General features: G+C 40.1%; 1 protein-coding gene and 1 long non-coding RNA gene across 3 annotated transcripts in view; one reads left to right on the top strand and one right to left on the bottom strand.

The window, feature by feature from the left end:
• The window catches only part of LOC150052520 (uncharacterized), a 35,739-nt gene extending 30,058 nt beyond the window's left edge, over positions 1-5,681 (bottom strand). For both annotated transcript variants that reach the window (XR_016538026.1, XR_016538025.1), the window contains exons 1-2: positions 5,532-5,681; positions 4,522-4,648 (exon numbers count right to left, since the gene is read on the bottom strand). This is a non-coding gene — a long non-coding RNA (uncharacterized LOC150052520). The remainder of the gene's footprint in view (positions 1-4,521; positions 4,649-5,531) is intronic.
• Positions 3,088-13,341, top strand: Ms4a1 (membrane spanning 4-domains A1). Its single transcript, XM_090347605.1, has 7 exons — positions 3,088-3,227; positions 6,415-6,591; positions 6,990-7,109; positions 8,795-8,851; positions 10,260-10,496; positions 11,561-11,662; positions 12,252-13,341. Exons 2-7 carry the CDS (start codon positions 6,433-6,435, stop codon positions 12,471-12,473), a joined length of 897 nt encoding a protein of 298 aa, XP_090203731.1. The 5' UTR covers positions 3,088-3,227; positions 6,415-6,432; the 3' UTR covers positions 12,474-13,341.
• Positions 13,342-20,696: the final 7,355 nt, after the last annotated feature.

Raw genomic sequence — 20,696 nt, 5'->3', positions numbered from 1 at the left:
TCAATACTACATGTAAGACAATCCATATTACATATAAAACTTTGACATGGATAAGGACACTGCTTGGCACGTAAACAAATATTCAATTAATGTCACTTTCCTGTGAAAAGAAAGCTCTTGAGAATAGAAAGAACTATGCGCTTCAATACTTAAATTTACATTTCCCTTACAACTAATTGTAAGTACAATGCTGGGAATTCCTGGGCTATAATTGAATTCTACTTTCAATTAGATATTTAACCTTACCTCTGAGGATCCATGCATTTCTCTACCACTGCTCTGAGACAAAAGCCCACCAACAGCACGTAAGTATGGGTGATGGGGCCTTACTGAGCAATTCGTAACAGGTCATGATGTTACTTCCTAATTCCAAAGAACCTGATGATCATCGTATGAATGGGAGAAAGAGTGAAAAAAGAATAGGTATTTCTCATGACACTTCAGAAGGTACAACAATCAGAAAAGCCATGCCTGCTTCTAAGAAACAGAGACCAAGGGCTGAGTAAGGAAAAGACTCAATTATAGTGTACTGTTTAGTCATAATAACAAGGCAAAGTCATTCTGGGGCTTGAAAAACTACTAGGAGAAGCAGGGAATAAGAGAAAATGTTGTATCAGGCAAACAATAAGACTAATATGCTTTTATGTAGACTACAAGAAAAGATCATTTGGGGGGAATTAAAATACCACTAGATAATGACAGAAAGCTAAGTCAAAAATATTAAATGGCCAGGGGTTTGCCCTAGTGGTAGAGAGCTTGCCTAGCATGTACGAAGACCAGGGTTCAATTCCTCAGTACCACATACATAGAAAAAAGCCCGAAGTGGTGCTGAGGCTCAAGTGGTACAGCTCTAGCCTTGAGAAAGGCTCAGGCCCTGAGCTCAAGTCCAGGACTGGCAAAAAAAAGAAAATATATGAAATGTGTATAGTAAAACTCCATAAAACATCCTCAAACACTAAATGCGGGGCAGGGGGAGGGGAGAACATACCACATCAAAAAAGATGCCATTGTCAAATTATTAATGTAATCTGAATGAAAATACTGTCATTGAAAGGGCAATCACACTACATCAACAAAGACAGAGTAAAAGTTTATCCATAGAAACTGAAAAGTTCATTTACAAGGAATCACACATAGTGTTAAAAGTTATCTCGCTGGCCACAAAGGCCAGATTAAGAAGCAACCCAATGTTGGGGAGAGGGAGAAGGACTAAACCAGACACAATGCAAAGATCCGGTTATACAACCCCAATTCAAGCCTCTTTTAGGCCACATGTCTGCACATTCAGCCTTTAAAGTGAAGGCACATAACCTCTCATTCCCACCCTTATCCTAGGTCTAAACGTCAGGCCTCACCGTCATGTGCAACCCAGCCTCAATCCCAAATCAAACAGTGTTGAGAAAAGAGACTTCTGAGACGCGATTCGGTCAGGAGAGCTTTGCCCTCGTGAAGAAATGAATGCTGTTCTCATGGGAATGGGATAATTATCACAGGAGTGTTTGCAGTGTGTGTAGTCAGAGTTTGGCCTTCTGCTCTCTCCCATACACACACCTGCCCCTGCCCTCTGCTTTCCTCCATGAAACGATGCCACACAAAGGCCCTTTACAGATATGAGATCTTTGGCCTCAGATTTTCTAGTCTCCTGAACTATAATAACCAAATCTCTGTTGGTTTATTTTTTTCTGCAAACTGCTCAGTTTGGGGTATTCTGTTATATAATTATCAACCCTGTCATAACTATGTAAGCATTTCAGCATCACAGGCCCACAGTCCGAATATTAAATGGATGACAATTTCTACTGCCCCATTTGCTAAAACATTTTAAGAGATGAGTGAATGAATTGCCCTTGAATACTCAAATAGTAGCATGCTCCACTAACATGCTTCACGTTTATTCTTGTACCAAAATCACCTTCCCCAGAATTTCTTCTACTTACTGCTTCCACCCACATGATTCTAAACCGTGTTTAAAAAAAAAGAAAGGAAAGGGGAGGGAAGGGAAGGGAAGGGATAGAAAGGGAAGGAAAGAAGAAAGGAAGGAAGGAAGGAAGGAAGGAAGGAAGGAAGGAAGGAAGGAAGGAAGGAGAGAGAAAGAGGGAGGTGGGGAGGGAGGGGAAAAAAGATAACCTCAAATTAGGTAATAAAATTCATCCTTAAATGAATATATCATTAATTTATAGAACTGTGTCCAACAAAACCAATACTGGATACTAAATTTTTTTTATTTTTTATTGTAATTAATAAAAGGGTTACATGATATTTGCCAGATAGAAGGTGCATTAATTCACATACATTGATACCCTGAATTTTTAAAGCAGTAAAAAAAATCCCAACATATCAATTGAAAGTTTGTACATAGAGATGGAGGTGATAATATTGCTGGACAAATATTTCTTTTACTCCCCAGATGTTTAGACTCCTGGTACTACTAGCTTCCACCATTCTCCTACTTGATCAAGGTTTGACCAAGCAGTTCCATCTGGTACTGAAGAGGGAACCTAGGGAGCTGGACCCATGGAAGAAACACACTTGATCGCAGGTACAAGTACTATTTCAACTCCCATATCCAAATGGGCAGAAGGCTCACTCTTGACACAAGTTTCATGTTCTGTGCTAATGAGTGATATTTCCAGCCATCTCTTCTAAATCTTACATGAGACACCACATGAACCCACTCCACTAGAACCCCAAGTATGAGCAGACAAGGATGCTATTTGAAATCCAAGAAGTACAACCCCCCTCCCAAGATTATGTGCGCAGTGATTCTTTGAACCTTTGCATGGCTGCCTTCTCCCCACCTATCACCCCTAAAAGGAAAGCAGAAAGGTAACAAGGTCTAACAGCCCATCTTTGGAGAATTTCCAGTGCTCTTTTAGCCCTTAGGGACCCACTTTCCACACCTGCTTGCAGGGTGGGGGCTGCAGAAGTTCTTCTAATTAAGGTAGCAAGAAGTGCACCATACTGTCCCCTGGGGGTATTTTTCAAGAAGTGAAACCTGTTAGTGTAGCAGAAACTTTTTCTTGTTCTTTTGGCTCTGGTAAGATTATATTAAACCAAAGTAATTGGAGCAAGGTAGCAGCAGCTACTGATTTCCTGTCACCTGGTATCTATCAGAGATAACACCCCTAGGCTTGGTCTATTTCATTCACCCTCAAGTTCTTGAGACACCAGAAGCAGCAAACTGATCAGTCTGGAAGCCCTGAAAATTGGAAATCTTGGAAATCCAGGTAAGAATGCGCGTGACTGCTTTGTTTAAAGGGCTGAAATAAATGAAATACTTGTGGGGGTGAATATGTTGTCAAGCCCAGAAATCGACAAAAGATCTGTCTTATATGTGGAAGCTAGATTTTAACTTACAAACTCCTAAGTAAATGTGAATGTATACAAATGTATTACTGAAATACAGTAAATTCAAGACAGATCTCAAAATAGTATAATTCCTTAGAAAGCCTAAATCAAAGTTCAACAAAATAAAAAACCCCAGGAATCAGGTACTTGAAAGCAGTAGGGTGGGGTCAAGAGGTATATTAATGAAGAGAGAAAGGAGGAGGGGGAATGTATTCAAGAATCCCATAATTACCCCCAAAAGTGAAGAAGAGTGAGGGAAGGGTTGGTTAGAGGAGGGATTGCTGAGAATGTGGAAAGAAGTGGCTTCATAAACTGCTTTGTTAAATGGTAAAAAAAAAAAAAGAAAAAAATAATAATAAAGGGCTGACAGGAGATAAGGGAAAAGAAACTGGGTAGATTAGAGATTGTTTCCAATCTTGTGCTCTTGTGTTCTAATAGCATCATTTGATCCCATCTGTTGGCTTCAAGGCTTGAAGTCCACTCAAGTTTCTTAACTGTTCTCCTCTCAAAACTACTATGGGCAGTCAACTCAGAGACAAGGCTACAAGAGAAGTAGACATGGTGTCTACTCTGTTGTATTCCAATTGTCAGCTTCCTTCTCCATAACACGGACAAGAATAATACCCACTCTGTCATGAATACTGAGTGAGCTAAAAAAAATACAAAAGCCTTTAGGATTGTCTGATAAGACTAAAAAAGAAAAATCAGTCAGAGTCATAGGAAAATGACTCCATTGTGCCTTAATAGCTTTTGTGTTCAAAGATATGCTAAGACACATAAATGCACCCAAATGATGTTAAATCTTATGGTTTATGAGGATGAGTGAATACTAAACTGAGCACAAAATTGGGCCTTAACCTAGGAAGGCAGGAGTGGGGATTCATTTTAACTGTATCATAACGGGTTCCTGAGGCCAACCAGTGAGATAGACAGAAAGCGAGCAAGTTTATGTCAGAAAGAGAAAGAAGATTGTCTATTTCCTTTAAAATGGCTTGTTCAAAGGGGTAGGGCAGTAGCCTTGAGCTGAAGAGCTCAGGGACAGAACCTAGGCCCAGAGTTTAAGCCCCATGACCCACCAAGAAAAAAAAAAAAGCAGTTTAAGCCCCATGACCCACCAAGAAAAAAAAACAAACATGGCTTGTTCTTACTGATGGACAACTGAGGTTAACTTACCTTTTATCCAACATCCTGAGAATCCATTTAGTTGAAGGACTGCATTTGATGTTCTATCAAACATTCACTGAACTCATACTATGCCAGAGACAGGGTCCCTATGAAATCCTAGTAGGACACTCAATTTCTGTAAGGAATTTATACTCCATTAGAGTTGTGATATAACACTGAAAAGAAATGAGTGAGAAGTAACAAATACAAAAGGGCTTTGGACTTGGAAGAAATCCTTTCAATCCGGTAAGGGCAAGGATGGCTTCGGGTGATGTGTCTTGGGGAAACAGAGGGGGGAGGGGTAACCTGGGATTGAGCAAGTTCAGAGGAGAAGGCAGAAAACATGTCCAGAACAGTAACTCTGGTAGAGCTACCAGCTTTGGAAGTCCTGTGGTGTCATGTGAAGCTGAAGAACAAAGGCCTAGTGGGGCCAGATAGAGGATTTCTCTAATATGCAAGGGCAGGACAGCACAAAATTTTACACTGAGAAAAAGCATGACTTGGGCAGTGGTGTAGAGCTGGATCTAGCAGCCCTGTACAGGACATATTAGAAAAGAAAATGACTGAATGAAAAAAAAAACAACTTTTTGTGCAAAACCAAGAAAGTTCACATGCAAGACACCTTGCAGAGGTAGAATAACATTATTTGCCAATGGACTGCACATCAGGAATGAAGGACCTGGCATGAAGTCTGGGAGGTAGGAGCAAGGAGATAAGACAATCTGAGGCACAACAACTAGAAAAGCAGTGAAGGCTTTAAATGCTGAGCACTTTCTACTGAATACCTCTGGCAGAAACTACAGAGATGCGTGGGTGGGGAGGAAGTTGAGAAGAGGGAAAAATATAAAAGCATTAGAGCATCTGAGGCAAACAGGAGGTGGGATAGTGGCGGGGGCCATTATTAGATTTAAGAAAGTGAGGCTGTGTGTTTGGGGACACTGAAGCACATTTTAGTCATAAGAAAGGTTCAGAAATAGCAATAATTTGAGTAGTAATACTTCAATTGTAAAATAACTTACCTTACCAAAACAATAGTTTGAGCAAGGTACTTATTATCCCAATTCTATGGAACGATCCCAAATGCAGCCCCAAAGGTAGAATTAACTTTTCTGCCAATAGACTGTGAGACTGTACATTGCATGGAGGAGGTGATTCACGGCATGGATAAAGGTGCTGGTGGAAAGAAACAAGACAAAGAGCATTTAGTCTCAGAGATAAGTGCACAGAGGCTGACAGAATGAAAATGATAGGCTATTTTGGGTGGCAGAGAGGAAGTAGAGGTGACAAGACAGGCAGCCATTTCAGTACATGGTGGAGTTATTGGACCTCTAAGTCTTTGCTCAAACCCAAACCCACAAACTGTGAAAGTTTCTTCAGAGCAAGAAGACATAGTGGCATCTTTGGGAAAAAAAATTAATAAGGAAGTTGCTGTAGCTAATAAAATTAGAGAGTGTGTAATTGGGTGGATCCTGATTTTAGAATCGGTTCAGATTTTATATCACCAAAGATAAAAATCCTACAGATAGCCTGAAATCTACCAACTAGTCTTTGAAACAGACCGACTTATGTCAATGTGTCCAGAACACAGGAAGAGTGTGGTGAATGCTATTTGCTATTACTCATGAGTTGTTTTCGAAGTGAAAAGGTAATTTACAATGTCTAGCTCTAGTTTCAGCTCTCTAACCTTTTGCTTTTGATATTATTGATACCAACTACTTAGCTGAATTCTCTCTTGCTTTTCCTGATCCCTTTAAACCCTTCTTGGAGAAGGGGGTCACATCTTGTTTTTATCTTTCTTGATTGTACCATTTGCTTTAACAAAGTCCTACAGAACTGAAAGTCTGCTGCAAGACAGATACTCAAATATTTTACATCTGTACCTATGTAATACATTATTTCTAGGAGCTCTGAGAACAAAATATGACGACACCCAGAAATTCAGGGATGGGAATGTTCCCAGCAGAGCCCATAAAAGGCTCCATTGGGATGCAGCCTACTCCAAACATGAACTTCAGGAGGATGTCCTCCCTGGCGGGCCCCACACAAAGCTTCTTCATGAGAGAGTCCAAGGCTCTGGGGGTAAGTCCATCACCCTATGCTTCATGTCCTAGAGAGGCTCTGGCCTCTCTGGTCCTGCGGGCCATTTCTCCATTTCGGAGCGATGTGGTTCAAAATGATGGGGCCCTTGTGTCTTACACAATGGCCCACATCAAGGATGCACCAGGCTCACTGCAAGGCCATCTATCTGTTCGTGTTTGAATATTAAAGATCTTCCACCGTGAGCCACTGCTAAAGTTCCAGACATGACTGGGAAATAGCCTGTGGGAAAATATCCTGGCGGGGGGAAAGTAGCAGCCTGGCCACCTCTGTCACTTTCTTTAGGTATTCTGTGCAGTCCCGAGTCAGGTCCCAGGGTTCAAACCTCTCCACTGTCCAGTTGGGGATATTTCAGTCCATGGTGTCCCTTCTCCCCACAGGCTGTCCAGATCATGAATGGACTCTTCCATCTTGCCCTGGGGGGTCTGCTGATGATCCCCATGGGGGTCTATGCCCCCATCTGTGTGACAGTGTGGTATCCTCTCTGGGGAGGCACTATGGTGAGTAGAAATAATCACAAAATAAAGAAAAATGCTTTTATTCAAAAATATATCAGAGCTATTTTTATGTGAAAGAAAGTATACAGATAGAATAATAATTATTGGGTTGAAATCATTAAATGTAAGAGAGTGACTAACGTGTATACCAGAGTTGAGCATTACTGGTCACTTTTCAAAGCAAGATGCTCTGCTCAAATCTGTGCAGGTGAGAAAAGTGTTTAAATCAGGGCCTTTTCACAGCTAAGGCTGAGGAGAAGAGAAGCTGGGGTTCTAGAAAGCAAGGGGAAACCCCCTGTTCTTCCACCTGCTTCTTCCTTCCTACCAATTTGCCAATTTCAACTGTTCACTGTGGCACCTGAGGAAATGGGTCTGATCCTCTCAAAATCCCTTTAATTTTAGGAATACAGCAACTCTCCTTTGTGGTATTTCAGGTGCGTGGTTCCCAAACTCATCAACCTGGATGACAGTAGCACAGGGCAGTGTTGCTTTTTTCACTGTGATGGTCCTATGGCTGCCACTCTAATGATGAATCCAAAATTGACGTTTCATTAGGAAGACTCTTTTATAAGGTTTCCTACCAAGGAAGTTCAGAAATAACCCACCCTCATTTCTTGTAGTGTCCAACATTTGAATGGCGCTTTCGAAAAAACAGACTAAGGTTTTCCCTCTACATTGATTTCTCATTGGCATCAAAGCCAATTACCTTACTGTGAACTGAAAGGGACATTTTTACTAACTACAAAAATTAAAATAAGCCAGGAGCAATGGCTTCATGTCTATAATCCTAGCTACCCAGGAGACTGAAGACTAGGGGGAGGCGGGAGAGGGAGGATAGTGGTTTGAAGCCAGCCCTGGGCAAAAAAATTCACGTCGCCGTTCTCCACCAATAAAAAAGTGGGTGAGGTGGTATGTCCCAATTATGTGAGATTTATCCATAGGTAGATGGAGATTTTAGCCATCTTAGGCAGAAAGTAAAATCCTGTTTTAAAACTTAAGACAAAAAAGAGCTAGTAGTATGACCCAAGTGGTAGAGAGCCTGCCTAATAAGTACAAGTTAATGCCAACAAGATAAAAAGGAAAATCAATTTTTTTAATTCATATTGATTATTTTCTCATCTATCCTATCTGGAGACATCAACTCTAAATGTATTTTAAACAATGTTAACTGTGGCTGATCGAAAACTGTATCATTAAAGACTAATGTGGGAATTTAGCCTAGTGGTAGAGTGCTTGCCTAGTATGCATGAAAACCTGGGTTTGATTCCTCTGTTCCACATCCATAGAAAAGCCGGAAGTGGTGCTGTGGCTCAAGTGGTAGAGTGCTAGCCTTGAGGAAAGCCCAAGGACAGTGCTCAGGCCCTGAGTTAAGTCCCCAGGACTGGCAAAAAAAAAAGTAAATAATGTTACTATTGCTATACCTTTTTATTTCAATTTAATGGACCAGACCCAGAGGCCTCTACCTATTTGGTGTAGCCACTGAAAACAAAGTGGGAGTTCTGTCTCAACTGTTAAAATATAAATGAACTTAATAAATTCTGGCACATAGTTTAATGAGAGTTGCTAATATGCAGAAGGCCAGTTCTTGGTGTCAAAAAGTGATTTCTCTACCCTCTACCTGTGCTTTTCTCCCCCTCTTCTCCTCCTCCTACTTCTCCCCAACCATCACCTCACTTCTCTTTTCACAGTTCATTATTTCTGGATCACTCCTGGCAGCCACAGAGAAAAGCTTCAGAAAGAGTCTGGCAAGTAACCAATGACCTTCCCTACACACTGGAGAAATATCTTCTCTCTTCTCAACTGGAACCTTACATAGCTCTGGAATTACAGACTAAAGACTATAAAGCAAAATATCCTTGACTAATACAATTGTGACATTATTTATAAAAGTACCTGAAATGCAATCTCCCAGAAGTCCAGGGAGGTTGCACTTAATAATTTGTCAATTTAAGTGCTACGTGCAAACAACAGACCTTTTAATATTTTTTAAGGAATTTCACTGAAACAGACCACCATCAGGAACATTCTTCAATCAGCTTTGTCTGATTTAGGTTCCAGCTGAGTCAGAATCTTAAGTCATAACCACAAATTCATCGGTTTATCTCTATATAAGTGAATCTCTGCATTCTCAGAAATGGAACACAGAGGTTCATAAACTGACAATACTAGTTCTGGCCACCCCAGGAAGTAGGTATGAGGATGAAATGGAATAAGATGTGTGTCAGTGTTCCAGTAGCTTTGTAAAGTTACAGTATGGCCAGGTGCCAGTGGCTCATGCCTGTGAATTCCTAGCAACTCAGAAGGCTGGAATCTGAGGATCATGGCTTGAAGGCAGTGTGGGCATAAGACTCTTATTTTCAACAAACTACCCAAAATCTATAAGTAGAACTATGGCTCAAGTGGTAGAATGCTAGTCTTGAGCCAAAAAAAAAAAAAAAAAACTTTGTGATAGAGCCCAAGCCTTGAGTTCAAGTCCTAGTACGAGCAAAAAAGAAAAGGCTACAGTGTGGTCTTATTCATGTATCACCTGGAGATTCATTCACCCATAGAGAGAAGAGAGCCCCTTATATAGAGCCCCTGATTCCAAGTGGTTGAAGCCCTTACCAGCAAGCTTCCCCTCAAGAAATTTATCTCCCTGTACTTTCTCTCACCTACTAAACTGAATCACTTTGTCAGGCAGAGTGTATCTTATTCCTCTCTAGCAGTGGCCTCAGAAACTCAGTTTTTGGAGAAAGAAACTGTTTGTCAAACAGCCTCACCTCCCGTCTAGTCAGATCCCCTGACTGGCCAACTATAGGTAATAGAGCCAGGAATCAAACACGTTTCATTAAATGTCATGGATTAGTGTACCAAAATGGTGCCTGTTACCTACTCCTTCCTGCAAGGTGAAACATTCCCACTCACATTCTCTCACCCATGAGATCCCTAACGTTATTTTGAAAGACTGGGACATCAATAAGGAGAAAGTGTGAGAGAACTGAAGATTATGTTTTCTACTGACAAAGAGGTTAAAATCCTAATAGAATCTAATAGAATAGGCTTTAGATGTGGCGTTTTTGTGAATCTAGAGAAATGCATCCGGGATTTCTTCCTAGACTATATTGTCTAATGGGAATCGTAAGTAATCAATAAATCTGTTTGTTTCTGTTTCAGGTCAGAGTGAAAGTGATAATGAACTCATTGAGCCTTTTTGCTGCCATTTCTGGAATCATTCTTTTGATCATGGATATACTTAATATTACAATGTCTCATTTTTTAAAAATGGACAGTTTGAATCTTATTAAAACTCCTGTGCCATATGTTAACATATACAACTGTGAACCAGCTAATCCCGCTGAGAAAAACTCTACATCAACACAATTCTGTTACAACATACAATCTGTTTTCTTAGTAAGTGTGAAACTGCATTTCTCTCCATGGGAAAAATATGAGCATCAACTCTAGAATCAGACTGTGTGGATCTGTTTCTTAATGCCTCTACAGCTTTCACCCAGCGGGCCCAGTGGCTCATGCCTGTAACCCTAGCCACTCAGGAGGCTGAAATCTGAGGATAAAGGTTCAAAACCAGCCAGGGCACAAAAGGACCTGAGACTCTTATCTACAATTAACTTCTAGAAAACCTAGAAAATGGGAAGTGGGGCTTGGCTCAAAGTGTAGGGCGGAAGCCTTGAGCTGAAGAGTTCAGGGACAGTGCCCAGGCCGAGATCAAGTCCCATGACCCCCCTCCCAAAAATTTTTTTCACTCATATTCTGCCACACTTTCTTCCATTGTAAAATAGGATAGAACACTGGTTATAGGGTTGTTTGAAGGAATATATTCATAAATGTATTCAAAGCACTTAGAACAGTATCTGGTATATAGAAAGTATTATAATGTTTATTTTTAACATTTATAGCATTATTAATCATCAATGCCATTAGTGGCATTAACACTAGTAGCATTATTGCTACTATTTTTTAACCTTTCGAGGCAGCACTGGGTTTTGAACTCAGGGCCTCACACTTGCTAGACAAGCACTCTACCATTTAAGCCAGGCCTCAGGCCATGCATTACTAAGTAAGATGAACATGGCTGTCCTAAGATGTGATAACCACCTTTCCATTCAAGAAGTTCTCGCAGTGGAGTTGGTGGGGGGCTGTATCCCCCATGTGTAGAACGATTTCTTTAATGTAATCCCACATTACCTAAAGTTGGATACAATTTAATTGGGAACTCAGTCATTTTTCTTTTCTAGATAAAATTTAATCTTCAACTGATTATTTCTTCCTTACTTTTTTGTGCTTGAAGCTCTGTTTGCCATTTGGTTTATGAAGACATCAACTGCAATAATAGCAATCCCTCCAGGAAGTTATTATTATGTTAATGAAATTGCACTCGCAGTCGTTTAACAAGCATCAGTCATATTCTCTTCTACGGGTACATGTTCATCTCCATGCTTGTGTTTTTTTTTCAGGGCATTTTGTCAGTGATGCTCATCTTTGCCTTCTTCCAGAAACTTGTAACTGCTGGCATTGTTGAGAATGAGTGGAAAAGGACATGCTCCAGGCCCAAAGCTGTAAGTGGTAAACACTCTTATATTCTTCTAGAAAACTCAGAGATCTACAAAAAATTATTTATGGAGAACAGAATCTGGTAAGACTTGAAGGCTAGGAGCTTCATGAGAAATGGTTCTGTCACATTTCTGGAAAGCAGAAAATACCACTAGTGTACACAAATGTTTTGGAACTGGAAATCTGCTTGTGATTAGACAAATGGTTTAGTTCTATTTCATATTATTACATGTGTACCTTCTTATTAACCTTTCCTCCTGCTTCATACCATAGACTTCCATCTTGACTTCTGAGTACATGCCTAGTGTAAAAGTAGGATGGTTGAAGGATAAAGATGGATTAAAGTCACTAGTTCTTTTCCTAGACAGAGTGACCATTCCAGGCAATGTGGCAAATGCCTACAAGGCATTGGAGATTTACTCAGACTTGAGTTCTGATAAGTGATCTGATGAAGATTTAAGCATCTGAGAAATCTTGGTAGTTGGAGGTCTATGGTGATTACCACAAGAAGCATAAAAAACTAGGAAATAATTTATAGAGATTATGGAGCAAGGTGTCAATGGAAAAGGCTAGAAAAATTTGTTTGTGTTTTAGAGTGTGGTTCTCCTGGCAGCTGAAGAAAAAAAGGAACAGACAATTGAAATAAAAGAAGAAATGTTGGAGCTAACTGAAGTATCTTCCCAACCAAAAAATGAAGAAGACATTGAAATTATTCCAGTCCAAGTAGAAGAAGAAGAAGAAGAAACAGAAATAAACTTTCCAGAACCGCCTCAAGATCCAGAATCCTCCCCAGTAGAAAAGGACAGCTCATCTTAAACTTCTGTGCTGCTTTTCTTATTTGAGCATTCATGTTTAGAGCTTTTCAGGGTCATTGTGGACCCACCAGTGCCTGGAGTAGCGCAGCCTCCTCTCTTTCACATTCAAAGAATGTAGCAATTGCAGCCAATTCTATCTTCATGCACCTCACCTAAGAAAACTTCCTTAAACTGGAACAGAGGCAGAATAAGTACTACAGAATACAGTCTCCCACTAACCTTCCTCCAATAGACATTTTAGTAGTAACAATAGTAATCATTTTTTGCATGCCTTTATCAGCAACATAGAGACTCTGCAGCCGATGGAAAAGATATCAACTATCTTTAACTCTACATCTTTGGAGCCATCCTCTTTTGAATTATTGCTTTAAAAAAATAAATGTAATACAGAACAATAAGAAGCCAATCACAGCTATGCTCTCATCCGTCTCACACTGTGGCACACTCTTCAGAGACCGTGCACCCTGTCAGGGAAGGTCTGAGAGGTCAATCTCCAACCCTGTATTTGTACAGATAGCATAGTTTATATGTGTGGAAGTCTTCACTTTGTCCAACTCCTATTCCCAGTTCTTGGTCATATTATGTACCTACTTAGAGGCTTTCGGCAGGTGAAAAAGAACCACTAGAAAAAGTATGTTGTAATGAGTATCCAAATCTCAAACAATAACCCACAGATGTTTCTATAGAATGCTTCCGAGATAACAAAGTTTGTTTATGCAGTAATTTCCTTTGGCCTTTAATGATCAAGAAAGAATCCCTTCTTTCAAGTAATTCCAAGAAATAAACAACCAAAGGCATCAACAGCTACTATGAGATCATTCATTCAAACACACATCCTTCTATTCAAATCCAGGCAATATTTGAAATCACCGAGTTGTTACTCTAATGACTGCTTAAACTACTAGAGTCTAGACAGCAGGTTTTGTCAAAGAACCTACTCTGCCCAGCACTAAACAAGGAATAAGAGTCAAAAATAATTAAAATCAGATTTTTACCCCTCAAACACAGAAACACAAATGAACAATGTTCATAAAATTAGTCATGTGATAAGCTATCAGAGTGCACAACGCATACACAGATTACTATAGATAGTCTCAGGAAGAAGAGTATCTTAGAAACAGCATGATTAAAATGTCAAATCACAGGTAACCACCTTACTTTTAAATTCCTCTATCTTCAGAGATACAAGTACCTTGCCTAGGAAAATAATGTTAACCTAGGAGGATATTACCATAATGTGCCAACCAGAGGCTATAATCCCTCTGTTCCGGGTCCAACAGGCATAAGGGCAATGTAATTTATGTGCCCTGTTATATTTCCATTATGTGAGTGACTACCAATGGAAAATATTTCTATAATTACAGAAGAAAAGATAGAACACTTCTTTATGTGAAGTCTCCAAATTGATTCTTAATGAATAAGACGAATTCTTTTTACAACATGGGTGTTTCCTTGTTCTTTTCTTTCACAGTGTCAGTGTAAGAGGTTCCTCCCGCCTTGGGTGCATATTTATATAACCCAAACTTGGTTTGAACACTGACAAATGTCATTAATGGTTGTGCTAGTATATCTTTACTCTCCCAGGGAAAATAAGTGTGGAACAGCTCATTAAAAATATATTTCTTAGCCGGGAGTGGTGGCTCAAGCCTGTAATCCTAGCTATTCAGGGGGCTGAGATCTGAGGATCTCGGTTCAAATCCAACTCGGCACCAGGAGACTCTTATCTCCAATTACCCACTAGAAAACTGGAAGTGGCACTATGGCCCAAGGGGTAGGGCAACAGTCTTGAGCTGAAGAGCTCAGGGACAACACCCAGGCCCAGAGTTCAAGTCCAATAACCGACAAAAGAAAATACGTGGGCCAGGAGTTTGGCCTAGTGGTTAAAATGCTTGCCTAGCATGCACGAAGACCCGGGTTCGATTACTTGGTACCACATACATAGAAAAAAGCCGGAAGTGGTGCTGAGGCTCAAGAGCTAGAGCTCTAGCCTTGAGAAAGTCCAAGGACAATGCTCAGGCCCTGAGCTCAAGCCCAAGACTGGCAAAAAAAAAAAAGAAAGAAAAGAAAATACATTTCTCCCTCTCGTTATCAAGTATAGAGCTCCTATCCTGAATTAGAGAAGAAAAAATGACAAAAACAAGTTGAAGGGGAACAAAACCTTCAAAAATGCAAGATCTGCTTTGTAAAATGCTCCCACCTCTGCAATATATTTGTTGATTCAAATATATATGAAATGAATTCATTCGTATATCTAATTAGATTTTTTTAAAAAATTCACATAATCTCCAGGTGCAGTGACTCGTGCCTGTAATCCTAGCTACTCAGGAGGCTGAGATCTGAGGATCACAGTTCAAAGCCAGCTCAGGCACTAAAGACTATGAGACCCTATTTCCAATTAACCACTAGAAAATGGGAAATGAGGCTGTAGCTCAAGGGGTAGGGAGGTAGCCTTGAGCTGAAGAGCTCAGGGGCAGCGCCCAGGCCCAGAATTCAAGCCCCATGACTGACAAAAATAAAAATTCACATAATCCTTTCATGTCTACCCATGACATTTCTTCCCATGAATCCAGTAACACTGAGCAACAGAAAACATGTTAACCCTAAGGCCAAAGATGTGTTCTCTGCTTTTAAATCATATCTCCTCTTAAATTTAATATAATGTTATAATTATAAAAGAAATAAATGTTTAAAACTCAGTTTCACTCACTCTCCAGGCACCTCTCATTGCATTTCATGAAGCATTATGAACTAAGAAACCATACCTTTATAATTAAGAGAAAAATTGGATACCATTAGAACCTAAACAATTATGTGTCAAGGAACACTGTTTCTGTCTGTGCCATTACTAGTGCATGAATTCAGGTCCTTGGCACTGACTGTAATTGAGCTTAGAGCCCTATACTAGCCACCACCGCTTGAGCCACAGGTCTATTCTAGCTTTTCAGTGGTTATGAAGGTAGGAGTCTCAAAGACTTTCCTGCCTAGACTGCCTTTGAACCTCAATTACTAGATCTCAGGCTCCAGAGTCGCTAGAATTACAGGCCCAAGCTGCCACTGGAGTCCAGCTTAACTGTAACATGAGAGAATCCTCTGAGGTATCTGGGTACAGACATCGCAATAATTCCAATAGTTTAGAAAACGAATCTAACTGGGAAGAAAGGTGGGTAGATTTTAGAGTTGTTTTTTGAGTAGAGGAGACTTAATGGACATGAAGGACTTTGTTAGACAGAAAAAGTACAAAGGAAGGACATCAGATTCTCTCCCCGCTTTGAGTTGGGATGATGGGGAAGATGGGATGGGTGGTCAGAATGGTGATGACTAATGGAAGGAGACAGGAAATTACAAACGAAAAGCCCGGGGATTAGATCGTGAGCTCGTATTGGACTAGTACTATAGCTTTACATTGTAGATGGCAGATACTTCATCAAATGCTTTGATACTACTCCTTTGATAACATACCTGAATATCCAAGTTCACAAACCAGATAAAAGAAGATAGAAAACGAATTTCATAGATTAGTCACTTAACATGAATGACTGAGCATCGCAGAGGAAAGTGACACTTTGTAAGGAAGGCTCATGTTTACCTGCCCGTGGGGGAGAAGTCCCCTTGAAATTGGGAAGGTGACGTGGGGGACATCTAAGAAAGCAGGAGCAGGGCTTGGAAGGACAAGGAAATCACAGTGTTGTTGAGAACTCCTGGAAAGCAAGAACAGCGGCCCCCATATCCAGCAGATAGGGAGCATCAGTGGCACCATTAGGGAGATAGTTTCAGAAAAATAGTCAGGAGGGCAAACGTATGTTGACTCACTGGAAAATGTATGTGATGAAAAAGTATCCAGACTTCAAGAACAGACTTGGCTTCTGAGATAATCTGATCATAAAGGGAGGAGAGAGATAACCCAAAGTATTGCATAAAAATCAGGGCAAGGAATTACTCAGAATGGCATGTCAGCTAAAGCCTGTAGGCATCAAGAACCACCAGGCCACAATCATTTAGCAAACTGAGCAAGTATTTCTGGAACAGATCCATGTGCTACCATGTAGTACTGCTCTAAAGTGAAGGAATATGGTAGTGGGTAGTATAAAATTCCCTGCCTTCTTGAAGGTTACAGAATTTGGATGCATTAGTAACCCCCTCACCAGTACATGCTCCAGAGGGTGAGGGAGTGTGGCATGCCTAGATTCACTGCAAGCTAAGCTTCAGTCGCATCAGTGTCACCTTATTAAGTTACTAACAATAGTATGCGAATCTTGCAATGTTCCAGAAAGCTAAGCTTCATTCACATCAGTGTCACCTTATTAATGGATTAATGTTTCAGAAAGCTAAGCTTCTGTCACATTAGTGCCACCTTATTAACTTATTAACAATAGTATGTGAGTCTCACAATGTTCCATATATTCTATCAGCTTTGATAGAAATAACCGCTACCAACAATACTGTAGAAAGCAATTTGTGGGCTATAGCATCAATGTCAAAGCCATATTACTCCATGGCCCAACGTGTCAAAAAAAAGAAGGAGGAGGAGGAGGAGGAGAAGGAGGGAGGTAGGGAGGGAGGGAAGGAGGGAGGAAGGGAGGGAGGAAGAGAGGGAGGGAGGGAAGTAATTTTTATTATGTAATAATCCTAGCTCTATTTTTCATTGGCTTCTATGGTAAAGGGCTGTAGAGTGATCCCTCCATAGTTGTTCATGCTTTTATCTTTGTAGGAAATGAAACTTGAAGTTACATTTTTGCATTTTACAGGAAATAGCTGCAATGAATCTTAGCTCATGACAGGAACAACGTATGTCACAAGATGGTAGAAACTTTAATAAAACTTCTAAAATAAAAGAAGCACAAAATTTTTCATTTAAAGCTGGGCGCTGGTGGCTCAGGCCTGTAATCCTAGCTACTCAGAGGCTGAGACCTGAAGATCACGTTTTAAAGCCAGCTCAGGAGTGAAAGTCCGTGAGACTCTTAATCTCCAGTTAACCACCAGAAAACTGGATGTGTGGCTGTGGCTCAAGTGGTAGAGTGGTAGCCTTGAGCTGAAGAGCTCAACGACAGTGCCCTGGCCCAATTTAAGCCCCACGACTGACCGAAAAATATTTTTTTTCATTTAAGTAAACTTGAATTTTGTGCTTGTGAAAATAATAAGCTAAGCGCTATCTAGGATGTACCAGTAACAGATCTTAGATGGTCAATGTGAAAAGGTAATTCTTTTTTTAAGTTATTTAAATATTTTATAATTAGGAAAGCTCTAAGAAAGACAAACAATGAAAAAAGTATCATCATATGAGGAAAGAGTAGAGAATTGTAATTTTATCAGCAGGAAACAGAAATTAGAGATGCAATATTAAAATTCTACCACATTATCTGGGAGGAAATCGCGGAATGTGGGGAATATCCTTGAGGCTCAAGCCACTTCCCATAGAAGGTGAAGCAGCAGTTGTGCTTTTTTGGATCATACATAGGTATTCAACAAGCAGAGGATGCTTGTCCAAAGTAGTCACACATTTAATCACTGAAGTCTACATTTCAACCATAGGGACAAGAAGAGGCATGGAGAACAAGAAGGCAGCAGTAGGCAAAGAAGAGCAATGGTAATACTAAGTAAGACCTCTCCTTCCAAAGCATCTCAGTTTAGAACCATTCCTACCCAGAGGACTTTCATCTGAGGATCTCCATTTACTTAATTTCTATTGTAAGAAATACAGATGAAACACTGGAGCTAAAAGAAGTGTTACCTCCCAAGGTCTCCAGCTAGTGAGGAAGGAAATAAGAAACAAACTTCAGCCTCGCTGAAAAACTCTTTATCCTTTCTCATCTTAATATTGAAAAGAAAGTTTTATCTTCTAAGGAGTCACATGTTCCATTCATTCTTCACTCCTCCCCACCCCCACATCTGAAATCCTAGAGCTTCATATGTTAAATGAAGGGTTTTCTTTTTCTTTTTAGAGCTACATTTTATCCAGTGTGATGTGGCATATCTATATACAGGACTGACTTGAAAAGGCAATTCTGACAGAGCTATTTACATAATTATAAGATAGCTTAGATGAAAGGCAGGGGTCTGGAACAAAAGCATTTCTAGGAGGTGGCTTTACTTCTATATTTTGTCACACTTACTTTGTTTTCCAAAACATGGGAAAAATCCATTTATTCTGCCTTTCAGTACTTGGAAAAACATCTTTTCTTTTATGTGTCAGCCCTGGGGCTTGAATTCAGGACCTGGACTCTGTTCCTGAGCTTTTGCTCAAGGCTGGTGCTCTACCACTTGAGCCACACCTATTTATGGATTTTTAGTGGCTAATTGGAAAAGTAGCCTAAAAATCTTTCCTGCCCTGGCTGGCTTCAAACTGCGATCCTCAGATCTAGACCTCCCGATGAACTAGGATTATAGGCAGGAGCCACTCATGTCTGGAGAAAACAATCATTTTTTTTTTTAGCAAAGCTTATTTGGGGGAACAATGCAGGCTCTATTCACAAAAATAAATTTGAATAATATGCAAGTTAAAAGACTGTCCTGGGTATCCTGTAAAAGTGAAGGATGAGGCAGGCCTTGAAAGCCTATGCCTGAGCTGCACCTTTGTATCATTTATTGTAGGAGCAGGAAGTCTGGGAGGAAAAAGTGAATGGTGTACAAGGATGGCCAGCCCTATCTGTATTGCCTAGCCCACCCACCTCCACTCCCACACACCATGTCTCCCACTCTCAATCCCACAGGAGAATACGAAAAGTTACCCCCAAACATGATTGAAGTTCTCATCCTTTTTGACAGGTAAGGCCCACCAAAAGAGGGCATTCATTGCCCAAATTATGGGTCACAGTTAAACCCAGAATTGCCTCCAAAGTCTACAAATATCTCAGCTCCTGTGTCTCAGAGGAATTCCTGCTCCAAGGAAGTTGAAGGCTGTTTCTATGAAGCTTTATCCACCCAGTTTTGTTTGTTTTGTTTTATTTTTGTGGACTGACTGAATCTTAGAGCTATATATTTTATTCACTCTGTCATTCTCATTTGGATAAAAGCTTCTTTGAAAGTAAAAACCACTTCCACTCACCTCAGTAGCCCAGTTCCTGCTCGATGCCTGGTTAAGGGTATAGTGCTTAGTTTTCTAGAAATATTCCTAGAATCAGAGAACAATTAAATTTCCCACAGAAAGAATGAAAGGCAGATATCCTCACAGATTAAAAGTGGTGTCTCATCCTTGGATCCTTACTAACTGAAGGGTCCTAGAAAAGCTAATCATTCTTTTTATGATACACTTTAGAAAGTCAATCTATGGAAGTCTTAGAAAAGTTCAATAGCTATAGGCATATGATCATATAAAATGATGCCTATCAAAATGAACTCCAAAAAATGGAAAACACAGGGTTTGGGTTTTGTTTTGTTTTGTTTTGTTTTACTAGTCATGGGGCTTGAACTCAGGGCCTGAGCACTGTCCTTGAACTCTTCACAAGGCTAGAGCTCTACCACTTGAGCCACAGTACCACTTCCAGCTTTTTTCTATGTATGTGGTACCGAGGAATCAAACCCAAGTCTTCGTACATGCTAGGCAAGCACTCTACCACTAGGCCAAACTCCTGGCCTGAAACCAGAGGGTTCTTTTTTTTATTATTCTGCTTCTTATTTTTCTTTTTCTCCCTTGTTGTTGTTTTAATTTCTGTACCTTTTGTCTCATATGTAAGTTTATGTATATGTGGGAGAGTAAAGGGGAACACACACAGCAGTGATACTTACTAGGCACTGCTGAAAAGGAACTAGACAACTTGTAGGAGAAGGGGGGGTCAGCAGGGAAAAAAAGAGAAAATGAGGGAAGAGGTGACACTGTTCAAAAAGACACGTACTCATTACCTGACTTATGAAACTACCCCTTCTGTCCATCACCTTTATAACAATAAAAAAGAAAAATAAATAAATGGGCCTGTAAAATCATAATTATTTACAAAAGTTAGCTGTGGTAATACAATAATGATAACAATGGAAACAATTATTAAGTATCCTTTGTGGATGTGGACGTTCATTATCTCCTGACATCATTTTCTTGCTTGTGCATCTTTTCAGTAATACCACTGCAATTCCACAAAGTGCCACCATTGATATAACTTTTTCCAACCTAGTGGGAGATGCCACTCAAGGTAGGGGAAATTTTTCTACAACACTTACAGATCCTGGTAGCACATGTTTCAGAGTCATGATGGGTAAAATGCTCATTCTGATTTATGAGAGACAATTTTTATTT

The sequence above is a fragment of the Megascapheus bottae genome, chromosome 16 (genome assembly GCF_031878675.1).
Source record: "Megascapheus bottae isolate mThoBot1 chromosome 16, mThoBot2.hap1, whole genome shotgun sequence".
Lineage (NCBI taxonomy): Eukaryota > Metazoa > Chordata > Mammalia > Rodentia > Geomyidae > Megascapheus > Megascapheus bottae.
The sequence above is the reverse complement of the archived record's forward strand: the minus strand, read 5'-3'. Positions and strand labels throughout refer to the sequence as shown.